Below are 14319 nucleotides of genomic sequence, written 5' to 3' on the forward strand. Positions count from 1 at the left end.
TGCAGGATAACATAAATACACAGGGAAACTGACTATGCTATAAATACATACTGTTATAAGAAAAAAAAATAATAAAAATGAGCCATATAACATTACATTAAGGAAAAGATGACACCTTTGAAAGAACCCAACAAATCAAAAATAAAAAGAACTCAGAAATTAGATGACTTCAACCTAGAAGTGAGATTGCCAGGTCTCATAATAAAGGCATGTTTGATTTTCTAAAAACTGCCAAACTGTCTTCCAAATGACTGGTATTTGCAGTCCCACCAGCAAGATTTGAATCCTGTTGCCTTGCATCCTTGCCAGCACTTGCTATTTTTTTTCCTTCCTTCCTTTTTTTTTTGGCCATTCTATATGGGCTGCATAGTGGTATCTCATTTCATTTCCTCAATTACTATTCTATACTTTTCTCATTTAACACAAAATGGTGACTTTTCTCCAACATCATTAAGTACCCTGTATCATTAAACACCTTTTGAAAATACTTTTAACAAGCTGAAATATAGTCTACCATGATGAATGTGTAATAATTTATAAAACCATTCTTCTACCATTAGTTATTCCTTACCTCCAGTTATTCCCAAATACAGTTACACTGTGTTCGTAAAGCTTTGACCCCATCTCCATTTCCATAGAAGTTTCCTCACAAAGGGTCAGAGCATATATAGTTTTGTCTCAATGCGTTCTGACAAACTGCTTGTTAAATTTTTTTAAAGTTTATTTATTTGAGAGAGAGGGTGAGTAGGGGAGGGGCAGAGAGAGAGGGAGAGAGAGACTCCCAAGCAGACTCTGCACTGTCAGCACAGAGCCAGATGTGGGGTTCGAACTCAAACTGCGAGATCATGACCTGAGCAGAAACCAAGAGTCAGACACGTAACTGAGCTACCCAGGTGCCCTACAAATTGCTTACGTAAGTATTTATTTCCCTAATTACAAGATAAATATTTTTCACGTAAGCCATCTGTGCTTGTTATTTTGTGATCATGAGTTCATGTCTTTTGCTCCTTTTGTCAGGGTATTGATGTTCTTATTTGTTGATTGGTAAGAGACCAGTACATCCTCCAAAGGTATAGATCCTACTTGACATGTAAAGCAAGCTTGGCCCACCATGGACCTTCCCATCCAATTTTTTATCCTATTTGAAATATGAAATATACTTCAAATGAGCAGACATGCATCCAATAACAACTGCATGCAAACTTGTTCATGACTCAGGAACAAGTCTTGCTTTCCAAGGAATTATTTTGTTTGTCACAGCCTGTGAGAAACAAGGTAATATAAAACATGCTTGAACGAAGACTTTGAGTACAGGGCAAGAAGAGGTTGTGATTAAATTAAACCTGTCTATATTCCAAAGAGGAAGTTGAGCTAGGCATCCATTACTTTCAAAGGTTAATTGAAGGCAGTGAGAACCGTTTTTACAGAGAAAAGGAAAGTATAAAGTAGTCCCCAAGTCTGCAAGTGATAGTTGAGGATCGCAAGCTACACACCTTATTCCTCCCAAATCTAATTGTAGGAACCAAACAGAATCATCAAAAGTTCATGACATTCTCACTGAAATTGTTACTTAAAAATTTGTGACAATATAGCTTTTTAAAAATTAGAGGATAAAATCCTATTCCAACCCCCATGTGCAAATATTCTGTGTTTCCTACCATTATACCTTTCAGCCTTTTAACCTAAGTATGTGGCATAAAAATGACAGGAAGTGAAGCAGCCATCTTGGTCCACAAGATGGAGCTGAAGGATGAAGTGGCAGAGCAACAGGTCAGGAGGATCTTGGAGACTCCCCACAATTTTTTGCACCAAAGCAACCTAATTAGCTCATCTTTTTAGATATGAAAGAAATTTGTAATTTTTTAAAATAAAATAACTTTATTAAAAAACTTAGGGGCCACAATTATTTTTTTAGGTTGTCACAGTACATACATATAGAATGTCACAAACGTACATCTTAACTAATACAAATTCCAAGTTGAGAAGTGAAGGCTTTGTCAAAAATACAGTGGCATATAAAATGTTAAGAAAAAGAGGACCTACAGTAGGCAGTGGCAATGAAAGTAGAAAAAAGAGGAAAGTGATTTTGGAGGTTGAAGCTACAGATTGTAGAGTTGGGCAAAGAGGAGAGGGAAGAATTTGAAGTTTTATTTATTTATTTAATGTTTATGTGGGGGGCGGGGGGGACAGAGACAGAGGAGACACAGAATCCAAAGCAGGCTCTAGGCTCTGAGCTGTCAGCACAGAGCCCGACGCGGGGCTTGAACCCACAAACTGTGAGATCATGACCTGAGCCAAAGTCGGACACTTAACTGACTGAGCCACCCAGGTGCCCCAAGAATTTGAAGTTTTAAATCTGATCCACTCAGAAGATAACTACACCATTAATCAAGATAGGAAACATAAAAGATGTTGAGCTGCATACAAGTTGAGTAGATCTAGCTGTCCAAAAATCTATGAGAAATGAGTGCTAAGAGCGTAAAAGAACAGAATTTGACATAGAATTATGGCTTATCTGCACAAAAATTATAGTTTTTTATTTATTTTTATTTTTTTACATTTATTCATTTTTGAGAGACAGAGACAGAGCCCAAGTGGGGGAGGGGCAGAGAGAGAGGGAGACACAGAATCCGAAGCAGGCTCCAGGCTCTGAGCCATCAGCAAAGAGCCTGACGCAGGGCTCGAACTCACAAACCGTGGGATCATGACCTGAGCTGAAGTTGGGCGCTCAACCGACTGAGCCACCCAGGTGCCCCCACAAAAATTATAGTTTAAACAGCAAAAACAAATGAGATTATTACAAAGGGAGAAGTCATAGTAAAGGCAAAATTATAGTTTTTCAATTTCTTTTAAAAAAGGCTAAATATATAATACTTCAAATATTTCCTTTTAAAAAGAAACATTTTCTCTTTAAATGAAATAATCTGAATGTCCCACATGTTTTATCTCGCAAGCATTTTTTTGTAGTTAACGGTCATCCTCATGACTCAGGCATTCAATCATTTCATTGATTAACAGAACACCACAGACTTCAATGGTGATTTTGATCTTCATACGGTTTTAAATCATTTTTTATTTTTAGTCACATTTATCCCCATAATGAACCATTTTGTTAAAGACTAGAAAAGTGATGGCAAAATGCACCAATTAATGAGGAATATAGAAATATTTCTGAAAATTAATCTCAAAATGTTCCCCCAAAGTAACATTTGTATGATCAAAATTACTGCAAAGCATAAAAAGGTATTTCAAGTAGTACTTCAAAAATAATTTTAAACAGAGATGACTTACATGCAAATTTGGTTTTTAAGTTAATGAGGTGGAAAAATCTATCATATTTTAAATGTTATTTTTATTTAAAAGTGCTTACACCCCAAAAACTTCACTAATAAAATCATTTAGATTTCTAAAATATCAAATGCAATAACTCCAAACAGGTTGAGAGCAGTTTTTATTGATTTTTTATGAAGATAAGTAGATTTACTCTATATTCTGCCACAAAATACCATATTCATTTCAAAGGTGTTACTACATTTTTTCTAATTAAACAGCATGCATCAATTGATAATGGGGAAAAAAATCTACACTTGTATATATATATGTATATATATATTATGAGATTGCAATGAAAATCCTTTTTTAAAAAAAATTTTAATGTTTATTTATTATCGAGAGAGACAGAGCATGAGCATGACCATGGGAGGGGCAGAAAGAGGGGGAGACACAGAATCCGAAGCAAGCTCCAGGCTCTGAGCTGTCAGCACAGTGCCCAACGTAGGGCTGGAACTCACAAACTGCAAGACATGACCTGAGCCGAAGTCGGACGACTGAGCCACCCAGGCGCCCCGAAAAATAATCCTTAACATACCAATGGAAGTTAAATCACTTGTACTTAAAATCACTTAGCATTGTTCATGCAAAAGTACTATTTAGAAAAATCTGTAAGGATCTTCAAATTATACATTACGAAATTTAGAGAACTGTATTCTTCAAAGAAAAATCTCATACTTACCTAGTTTATTATTTAAAAATTACAGAACATATCAAGCAATAAAGTAAACTTACAGGTGCAGTATTTTGACTTTAAGCAGTGGTAAAAAGAAACTAGAAATTCTTAAGCAGAAGAGATCTAAAGCACTGGTAAGTTTGGTATTCATTTACTGAAACTGCTTTCAAAAAAAATGGCAAATAAAGCATTATTACTTAAGGGCTCATCTTCATTTCTAATTTCTCTGAATTAAGATTTCATAAAAAGACCTCACAAAAAAGGATTATGAACCTCTCCATAACATTATTTGTATGCATAAACTGGAAGCAACAAATAAATTTAGTTCAGAGAACTGACAATCAAGTATTCTAGAAAGCAGGTTAAAAAATTATTTTTCAGTTAGGCTAAAAAGAAATGTATGTCCACACCTTCCAATTACTGCATTATTTTATTTATTCATTCAACAATTATACTTCTGAACATATACCAGATGCTATTACATGAGAATGCTATACAAAAATTTCAGCAAACAAGTACTGAGCTGCCATTATGTGCTCTTTATGTTTTTTAGCCACTGATCTTTCTTAGCTACTTTATGATAGCTGGTATTAACAAGTACCTTAGCCATCAACTCAACACTAAATTATTGAACTCTTGAAACTTAGGCTTCTTAAGATTTAAAAAGCATTATCTTAAAAAGAAAATTAGTTTTTAATCATTCAATTGTTTTACTGCTGTTGACTAGGTTGAGTCATCAGTTAACCTTGGGTAACTGGAAAACTAAACCCAAGGCAATAAGGCAAGTATCTCTGCTTTGGTCTAATGCATGTCAAAACTTCTCATCAAAAATATTAGCCTTTTATCGGCTAGGTTTTCAGATCTGATAAATTTTCCTCCAAAATGAAAGCTAATGCGTGCTTTCTACTTCGATTAAAAAAAAAAAAAAAAAAAGATCAGGAAAAGGAGGTAATTCTTTTCTTCCTCCCACCCCATAAAGAGCTCAGAAGGTGCTTTTCCTTACAAACGCCTCCTTGTCCCTGACAAAGCAACCAAGCAAGTCAAGGCAGACCAAGAAATTCCTAAAGCTTCAACAGATCGTAACCAGCGAAACAAAGATTTGCCAAAGTTCTTCCTTCACTTCCACTGTTTCTGCAAAGACCACCACTTTCTAGATTTAAAAAAAAAAGACCACTGCAGGAATGCTGGCTGCATACCAATATATAAAACTGCCCAAACGCAGAACTAGACGCCTACTATTACCAAAGGATGGCCTTAGTCAGAGGGTAACTAATGACAAGAACCAACACTTTAGCAGTCACTCCCTCGCAAACGACATACAATAAAGATGTCTCTTGCTAACCTGAGGGTAGCGGTGAGGCATCTCCCTCTTTCCCCTTCTATTAATAACCAGCCTTCTTCCTTTCTGAATCAATCCATCAGACAACCTCCTTAGGAGAGTTGATGGTCAGTCTTCCGAGACAAAGATCATGGGTGTAGCTCTCTGGCACCCAAGGAATCAGTGTTAAGGCAGCAGAGCCCTCACAATGACGAAGAAACCAAAGCTTGGGATCTCCCCCGCCCCACCAGAACCACCATTCATCACTCTCTCTAGCCAGGGCTGAGACTCAGCCCAAGAAAACCTCTCCCTTTCAGATAAGTGAGGAAGGCACCAGGTGTATTCCCTCCGACCCCTCTTCGCCTCCATTGCTCCCTCAGGACCCCTCCACACCTGGAGCCGCTAAGTAAGTTTCCAACCTCCAAGAAGCCCAGTCCTAGCCACACACAAGATGGCAGCGGAACACCTACCGGAGGAAACAGCTGCGCCACCACTCCAACGATGCTGGCCTCTCGACTGCAGATATCCCCATTGGCCCAGCCAGAGAGCGCGAGACAAGCCGAGAGCACTGACAGCCAATCGGGAGGCGGCGCGATTCGGCGCCGCCGCGCTGCCGGCGATAAGCGCGCGGATCCTCAGAGGTGTGGACCCAGTAGGGTGTCCAACCAATGGGCTCCTGGCCGAGTAGGGGGAGCTTTCGGTGAACGACTCCTCCCTTTTAGGATTAGCGTTAGGAAGGCCTGGACGAAAGAGATTGGGCGGTCCTCCTTCCCCGCCTGAGGCGAGGCGGGACAGTTGTTGCAGAGGTGAAGTCTAGTAAATGGTGAAGTACTTCCTGGCTTGGGAGCATCTGGGGTCGTGGGATTTGGTGGCGTGGAGTCGGCGAAGAGCCCGACCCGCGGGGAAACCCAGCCTCGCCAACGGAGCGGGCCCAGCGCAGCCTTCAGGTCTGGAGGGCGGAATAAAGCAGTGGAGCCAGTGGAGCCGAGGCACGGCCTTGGGTGGCCCCCTGACAGCTCCTTTGGCCTGAGACCTGGGAACGCGGCGGAACCCTCGGCCGAGTGGACCCCAGCCCTTGCAACCTCCTTTTTTCTTTTACCCACCTGCAGTCCCAGGCTGTAGGAGGGACCGCGGGCATTTTGAGTTCTCAACCCCCATTTCAGTTTCTGTCTCCGAGTGCACACCTTAATGTGAGGTGACTCCTAAGCAGCTGGGAACCAGAGGCTGTAAAAGGGACTGCAGAAAAATGGACTGCAGTATAAAATCCAGAAGCAGAATATGAAGGTTTAACCACTGACCCATTTCACAGGTAAGACTTACACGAGCCCTAAATAAGTAGAAATCATTTGTCCAAGATCACGTAATTGAGATCGGATCCTAAAGGCACCTGACTCTCATCAACCACAACCCAATAAGTAATTACCCATTAAGTAAAATAAGGAACAGTGGCTAATGAACTGTGCTCCTCATTATGTGGAAACCTGCAGTGAGTTCTGTATGAGGCCAAGAGGTAACTTCCAAAAGGTAGAGTGGAATAATCAAACAAACAAAAAAAAAAAAAAAAACAGGCTCTGAAATCATCCTGCCCGGTTCCTTATTTTTTGTCACTGTCACCGTGTGACACACTTTAGCATCCTCTTCAAAAACGTGCATGCTGGTTTTCTCTCCTGATTGTTAATGCAGATTATTAAGTCAAGTATGTAGAAGTGTGCCTGACACATGGTTTATACTCAATAAACTTTATTACTGTCATCGTAATTAAGAAATGAGAAGTAGAGAAGAAATGGTCACAGTTTCATAAACAGCCTGTTTTTCAAAACCAAGGCAACCATAAGTTGAAGCGAAATAGAGTGATTTAACTTTTCTTCTTTATGTTCTATATTTTGCAAATTTTCTTCACTAAACATGCTTTACTGTTCAGTAATTTTTAAAATTTCACAAGGTATGAACAACAGCGGTGAGAGCTTTTCTTTAAAAAACTATTAGTCTGCTTGTGTACTGTAGGTGGAAATAGGAGTTGGTAGAACCTTTTTAGAGAGGAGTTTGGCAGTGTGCTCCAAAAGCCTGTAAAACGGACTTTTAATACTTAAGTTTTACATTAAGTACACTATTAACATTCTCCTTTTGCAAAATTAGAACCTTACAGATAGCACAATCCCTGAGTTTCCCTTCACCACCCCATACTAAACACTTTGGTGCAGAACCTTCAAGTCTTTTTTTATACTTAATATTCTCTATACGTTCATGTATGCATTTGTAGTTTTTCAAAAATGGTGATAGTGGCATACTCTATCATTTTGTAGCTTTATTCATTTGACAGTGTTTTTGAAGTCTATACACGTTATTTATAGCTTATAATTTATGCCTCATTTTTTATGCATGCTGGGTAGTGTTTTAGTGTATGGCTGAATTGTTCTGTTAATGTAAAATATTTATTTTTGTCTCTTACTGGTTTTTTTATATTAAGTCATATCTTGTTTGATAGGTACTATATAGCACATTTTATTTGCCATTCTCTTTTTGATGGACATTGGTTGTTCCCAGTTTTTCACCTTATAGACAATGCTGCAGGGAAATCCTGGTATGTATTATCTTGTGTACATGTGCTATTTCTCAAGGATATATACCTAAAAGTGGGATTGCTTCGTTTTAAGTTATGAACATTTTTAATTTTAATTGGTCTTGACAAATTTGCCTTCAAAATACGTCTACTAATTTACACATCCCAAAAAAGGTTTTGAAAGTTCAATTTTCCTACAGTCTAGACCAACACGATGGGGTGCCTGGGTGGCTCAGTCGGTTGAGTGTCTGACTTCTGCTAAGGTCATGATCTCAGGGTTCGTGGGTTCGAGGCCCTCATCAGGCTCTGTGCTGATGACAGCTCAGAACCTGGAGCCTGCTTCTGATTCTGTTCTTTCTCTCTGCCCCTTCCCTGGTCATACTCCATCTCTTTTTCTCACTCTCTCTCAAAAATAAACATTAAAAAAAATTTTTTTTAGAACAACACGAGATACTGTCTTCTTTTTGTCCATGTGATGGGTGAAATTAATAGTCATTTTTTAAAAAAAAGTTTTCATTCTCTGATTACTAAGTAAGGTTGCAGTATCTATTCATGTTTATTAACCTATAATTTATGTAAATTTCTATAATTTATTTTAAAAATTACCCATTTTTCTGTTGAGTCATCTTTTTCTTAATGGTTTAAAGAGTTTTTTATGTGTCCTAGATACCATGTATCCTATACAATTTTTAAAAATTTCTAAAAAAAAAAAAAAAAAAAAAAAAAAAAAAAAAAATTTCTTCGGTGTCAGAGCACCTGAGTGGCTCAGTCGGCTAAGCTTCCGACTTTGGCTCAGGTCATGATCTCACGGTTCATGAGCTTGAGCCCTGCGTCAGGCTCTGTGCTGACCAGCTCAGGGCCTGGAGCCTGCTTTGGATTCTGTCTCCCTCTCTCTCTCTGCCACTTGCCTTCTCACACACTCTCTCTCTCTCTCAAAAATAAATAACATTAAAAAAATAAATAAAATTTTCTTCAATGTCTCTGGCTATGTACCCTTTTTGTTACTATTGTTAAAATAGATTACAAGTCTTTTCTCTCAGCTCTTTCCTTGTCTTTTAACTTTATTTTGTTTTTGTTTATTCTACAGGTAGATCTTGTTTTCCTTTAAAATCTTTAGGTATTTTTTTATCTTATGCATTTGTCACAGACATCAGTACAATAGTGAATAAGAGCAGTGGTGGCAAGTGTCCTCATCCTTGTGCCTAACTTTAATAAAAATGCTTCTAAGGTTTCATCATTAAGTATGATGTTCCTTGCTAGGTTTTAGTAGAGAGTATTTATCGGCCTAAAGAAGTTCTCTTTTATTGGTAGTTTGCTAAGAGTCCCCCATCTCCCAGCCTCCAGAATAGTTGCTGGCTTTCATTGAATTGTTTTGTTTTCTGCATCTCAGATGTTGGTTTTTCCATTCATATGATAATGTAGGAATTTACATTGATAAACTTTCCAATGTTAAACTTTTTAGGTATTCCTAGGATAAATTTTATTTTGGTAATATACTTTACTGGGTATATTTTTACTTAACTATATTTGCTTCTATACCCCTAAGTGCTTTTGACTTTGAATTTCTTACATGCCAAGGTTATACTAATGTTAAAAAAAAAAAAAAAAAAAGTTAAGTGGCTTCCCATATATTTCCTGCCCTGGAACAGTTCGTATATGATAGAAATTATTCATTCCTTGAAAGTTTTGTAGAATACATCTATAAAACTTAACAGACCTGGTATAATGGGGATGAGGTGGAAATACGTGGTGTGTAGCTCTGGTAAGATCTTTCACTGTTGTTTTAGCTTTTTTATACTTTTGCCTCTAACTGGGATTTCTGCTTCTTGAGCCTATTTGGTATTAAGTCAGTAATTTCAGTTAGATACACATGTGAATTGTTCTGTCAGTGTAAAATATTTCTCTTTGTCTCTTCTATTGGTTTTCATATTAAATTCTATTTTGTTTGATACGAATATTTCTTAAATTTGCTGGTATATCTTTTTTCACATAGTGTTATTTCAAGCTTTTGATGACATTTTGTGTAATTTAAGTGGGTCTCTTATTTTAAAATATCATAACTAGGCTTTGCTTGCAATCCAGTTTGAGAGTCCTTTAGTAAGTAAGATTAACACAGTCACCTTTTTTGTGATTAACAATTTGGCCTTTTTCTTGTCCTCTTATTTACCGTACTTCTCTTTGTATCTTTTATATCTTATTTTTCCATTTCTATTTTAAAAAAAATTTTTTAATGTTTATTTTTGAGAGAGCGCACGTGAGTGGGGGAGGAGGAGAGAGAGGGAGACACAGAATCTGAAGCAGGCTCCAGGCTCTGAGCTATTTGCACAGAGCCAGATGTGGGACTCGAACCCACAAACTGGGAGATCATGACCCGAGCTGAAGTCAGACGCTTAACCAACTGAGCCACCCAGGTGCCCCTCCATTTCTTTTTTTTTTTTTTTTTTTTTTTTTTTTTTAATGTTTGTCTATTTTTGAGAGAGAGAGGGAGAGCCAGGAAGGGGCAGAGAGAGAAGGAGACACAGAATCTGAAACAGGCTCCAGGCTCTGAGCTGTCAGCACAGAGACCAACGTGGGGCTCAAACCAATGAATCATGAGATCATGACCTGAGCTGAAGTTGGATGCTCAACCAACTGAGCCACCCAGGCACCCCTCCCATTTCCATTTTCTAATTGAGGTTGGCCCCAAGTTTTCTATGTTCTACATGTTTTTTAAAATATATTATTACCTCTAGGGGTGCCTGGGTGGCTCAGTCAGTTGAGCGCCCAACTTAGACTCAGGTCATGATCTTGCAGTTTGTGAGTTCGAGCCCCGCATTGGGCTCTGTGCTGCCAGCTCAGAGCCTGAAGCCTGCTTCAAATTCTGTGTCTCCCTCTCTGTCTGCCCCTGCCCTGCTTACACACACACACACACACACACACACACACACACACACTCACACGCGCGTGCACACTCTCAAAAGTAAATAAACATTAAAAAAATTTTTTTATTTAATTCTTTGACCCATCTTGAATTTATTTAAAAAAAAATAAAAAATATATATTACCTTTATATTTTCAGCATAGTTCTTAAATTTATATTTTCCTAACAAGATCCAAATTTAATTAGTATTAATATTCTCCCTATGAAGAAGAACTTGACATGCTTCTACTTTACTTTCTCTACTTTTGCAGTGATCCCCTCCCACCCCCCTTCTATAAAAGAATACAACTTCCTATGGCTATTTCTATCATTTTTGTTTCACTTATTATTAAAACCCATTTTTAATCTGTCTTTAGCATTAATGTGTTTTAGTCATTTGCTAATTATTGCTTCTTATACCTCAGTCTAGGTTAGTTTTTTTTAATCAACTATGGTACTTCTTTATTTCTTTCAGAGAGTCTCTATTTGGCTTTTTGAATGTCTATAAAAGTCTCTTTTTTTAACCTTCTCTGTTGAAGTATAGCTTGGGTGAAATGGCATTCTGGGCTCAGACTTATTTTGCCTTAACTTACTGCCTCTGACATTTCTGGTAAGAAGTCTGATTACCAGTATGATATGTGTTTCTTTTAGATAATCTAGATTTTCTGGAAGCTTCTAAGACTTTGTCTTTATTCTTGATATTTCAAAGTTTATCCACAGTTTGTCTAGTAGTGTGTATTTTATCCTGCTTGGTACCCAGTGGACCCTTAGTGAGCTTATATGTTTTCCAGTTTTGAGAAATTCTTGGTCATTATTGCCTTTTCTTCTCTCTGTTTTATTCCTCTTATTTCCTCTGCGTTCTGAGTGAATTACTCAACTCAGTCTTCCAGCTTACTACTGGCTCTTCATCTGAGTTTATGCTGTTATTCAATTATCTATTGAGTTTATTCAACAACTATTTTTATATCCAAGATACCTAATTGGTTATTTTTCAAAATTGTGTTATTTCATGGATGAGATTTCCTTCTTTAGCTCTTTGAGGACGTTAAATGCAATAACATTTAATTTTTTTAACATTTTTAAAAAAGTTGTTTTGTGTTTATTTTTGAGAGAGAAAGACAGAGTGTGAGCAGGGGAAGGGCAGTGAGAGAGGGAGACACAGAATCCGAAGCAGGCTCCAGGCTCTAGGCTCTGAGCTGTCAGCACAGAGCCAGATGCAGGGCTTTAACTCAAGAACTACGAGATCATGACCTGAGCTGAAGTCAGACGCTCAACTGACTTACTGGGCCTCCCAGGTGCCCCTTTAGTGTTTATTTTTGAGAGAGAGAGACAGAGACAGAGACAGAGACACCAAGACAGAATCTGAAGCAGGCTCCAAGCTCTTAGCTGTTTGCACAGAACCCGAAGTGGGGCTCAAACTCCCAAGCCATGAGATCATGATGCTTAACAAACTGAGTCACCCAGGTGCCTTAATAGCATTTGTTTTAAAATTATTTTCAGGATGCTCTGTTTTCCTCTTGACGATAAGCCCATCTTTCGGTGGGCTGGTTAAGTCTCTTTTTGATGGTGTAGCTTTCCTTGGGTATTTGATGACTCTGAGTTGTGCATTCATCTTCTCTGAGAGGATTTGCTGTGTTACGATGGTGGTTGGCATTATCTCTTCAGCTTCCCATCTGTTTCTTTTCCCTAGGGAGGTCTCACAGACTTGGTCCATAGAAAATTCCCTCTTTGTCTTTAGCATGACTATATTTTTTAATTTTAAAAAATCTGACATTTGGGTTTGGTGTGGGAGCAGAATTTATCATATGTTGATTAATATCTTGAGACTGAGAATTATTGATCGCTTTTTGACCTATTAGTTCCATCTCTAAGTGTATTCCTTGAGGAAATAATCAGAGATATGCATAAAGTATATTCCAGCATTTATCATTTTGAAAAAATGGAAATAATCTAAATCCCCAATATAGAGGTTTATTTACAGTACTAATTAATAATTTATTAAAATTTAATTACTAAAAGTTTTGAGTGTACTATAATATGTGGTTTATTGACCAAAGTACATTATACAGCCACTTAAAAGTCATATTATAGAAAAATATTAACGAGGGGGAAAAGTGCAAGATATGTTACCAGTAGAAGGTTATTAAGAAATTGTATACACTAAAATCCAAAATTTATTTTTAAAGTATATATACTGAAAGAATAATAATAATTGCTAGTGTTTATTGAGTCCTTTGTATGTGCCAGGCACCATTCTAAGTAACTCTTATCCTCACAACATGCCTTTGAGGTAATTAGCGCTATTATCCCCATTTTAAAAGTTTCTATAAAGTATTTATTAAAAATTTAAAAAGTTAAAAAAGTAAATGGGGCACCTGGGTGGCTCAGTTGGTTAAGTGTCCGACTTTGGCTCCAGTCACAATCTCGTGGTTTATGAGTTCAAGCCCTGTGTCGGGCTCTGTGCTGACAGCTCAGAGCCTGGAGCCTGCTTCTGATTCTCCTGTCTCCTGTCTCCTGTCTCTGCCCCTCCCATGCTTATGCTCTGTCTCTCTGTCTCTCAATAATAAATAAACATTAAAAAAAAAGTTAAAAGTTAAGTAAAAAAATGGGGATAGTTTATGTTAACTGACAGTATTTTAAATATGGGTGATACTTAATTTCTCTGTAATTTCATAATTTTGATATTTTACACATTTTTCCAGTTAATATGTATTCTTGTTTCTATAATAGTTTATGCTATTTTAAAAGATACAGGCATTGTTATAACAGTCTTTTTTTCTTATATATATTTTATTCTTTACAAATATATACCAATCTTTGTTGTTTTCTTTACAGAATGTTTCATGCATCCATGGACCAAAAGATGGAGTTGGTTTTTGTTTTTAAAAAAGATATTGTCAATGATCTGATATGACTATAAATACTTGCTTGATGAAATTGCATGGACTTGTCATCAGGTTGGACTAGCGGTCATTTTTCAAAGTTTCTTCAACCACAGTTACATTTGAAAATTCAAGTATCCAAGAACATTGGGCTTAGAATGCCATAATGATGTGTTTTCTCTGAGAACTACAAATTTCATAGATGCCACAGTTGGATTCCAGTTATATTCTCCTATCAAAGTGATTTCAGTCCATTGATAAAGTTAATTTTGAAGACTTTTGTTTATAAACAACACCAAAAGATGGGAGAAAAAAATGGTACGTTTGGAAAACCATTGTTAAACGTTATGTTTAAAAGTATGTAGACTACTTAATTTAGCCAAATTGTGGAATTTTCAAGGTTTTTCACTGCAAGTGACGGTTCTACATTTGAAGGAATTTAGGACTTATTCTCATGTAGCCAACATTTTGATAGTCGATAATTAATTGTGTATCTGTAAAGCTAAGTCAGTTCTTTAATGTACTTTTGTAAAATTATTCTTTACTTTTTAGAACACTTTTAGATTTACTTTTTAAAGAAAAATTGAGAGGATAGTACAGAAAGTTCCCATATCTTCTACATCCACTTTTACTGATGATTAACATCTTATTTTT

The 14319-nt window shown here is 37.1% G+C and overlaps 2 protein-coding genes across 17 annotated transcripts in view; one reads left to right on the forward strand and one right to left on the reverse strand.

The window, feature by feature from the left end:
• Nucleotides 1-5901, reverse strand: part of CAB39L (calcium binding protein 39 like) — a 130506-nt gene extending 124605 nt beyond the window's left edge. For 5 of the 11 annotated variants that reach the window (XM_078433893.2, XM_078433911.2, XM_078433915.2 and 2 more), the window contains exon 1: nt 5795-5901. The gene's annotated coding sequence lies outside the window, so the exon portion shown is untranslated. Of the gene's footprint in view, nt 1-5348; nt 5755-5794 lie in introns of those variants that run through there. The other 6 variants (XM_078433916.2, XM_078433887.2, XM_078433913.2 and 3 more) reach the window with 3 other exon arrangements.
• Nucleotides 5902-5975: 74 nt separating this feature from the next.
• Nucleotides 5976-14319, forward strand: part of LOC132682464 (histone-lysine N-methyltransferase SETDB2-like) — an 89070-nt gene continuing 80726 nt past the window's right edge. For 3 of the 6 annotated variants that reach the window (XM_060637913.2, XM_060637909.3, XM_060637910.3), the window contains exons 1-3: nt 5998-6633; nt 7810-7905; nt 13619-13983. In XM_060637913.2, coding sequence (XP_060493896.1) covers nt 13968-13983 — 16 coding nt within the window. In that variant the 5' untranslated portion in view covers nt 5998-6633; nt 7810-7905; nt 13619-13967. Of the gene's footprint in view, nt 6634-7809; nt 7906-13618; nt 13984-14319 lie in introns of all 6 variants that reach the window. The other 3 variants (XM_060637908.3, XM_060637905.3, XM_060637907.3) reach the window with 3 other exon arrangements.

This window comes from Panthera onca, chromosome A1, assembly GCF_046562875.1.
Source record: "Panthera onca isolate mPanOnc1 chromosome A1, mPanOnc1 haplotype 2, whole genome shotgun sequence".
Taxonomy (NCBI): Eukaryota; Metazoa; Chordata; class Mammalia; order Carnivora; family Felidae; genus Panthera; species Panthera onca.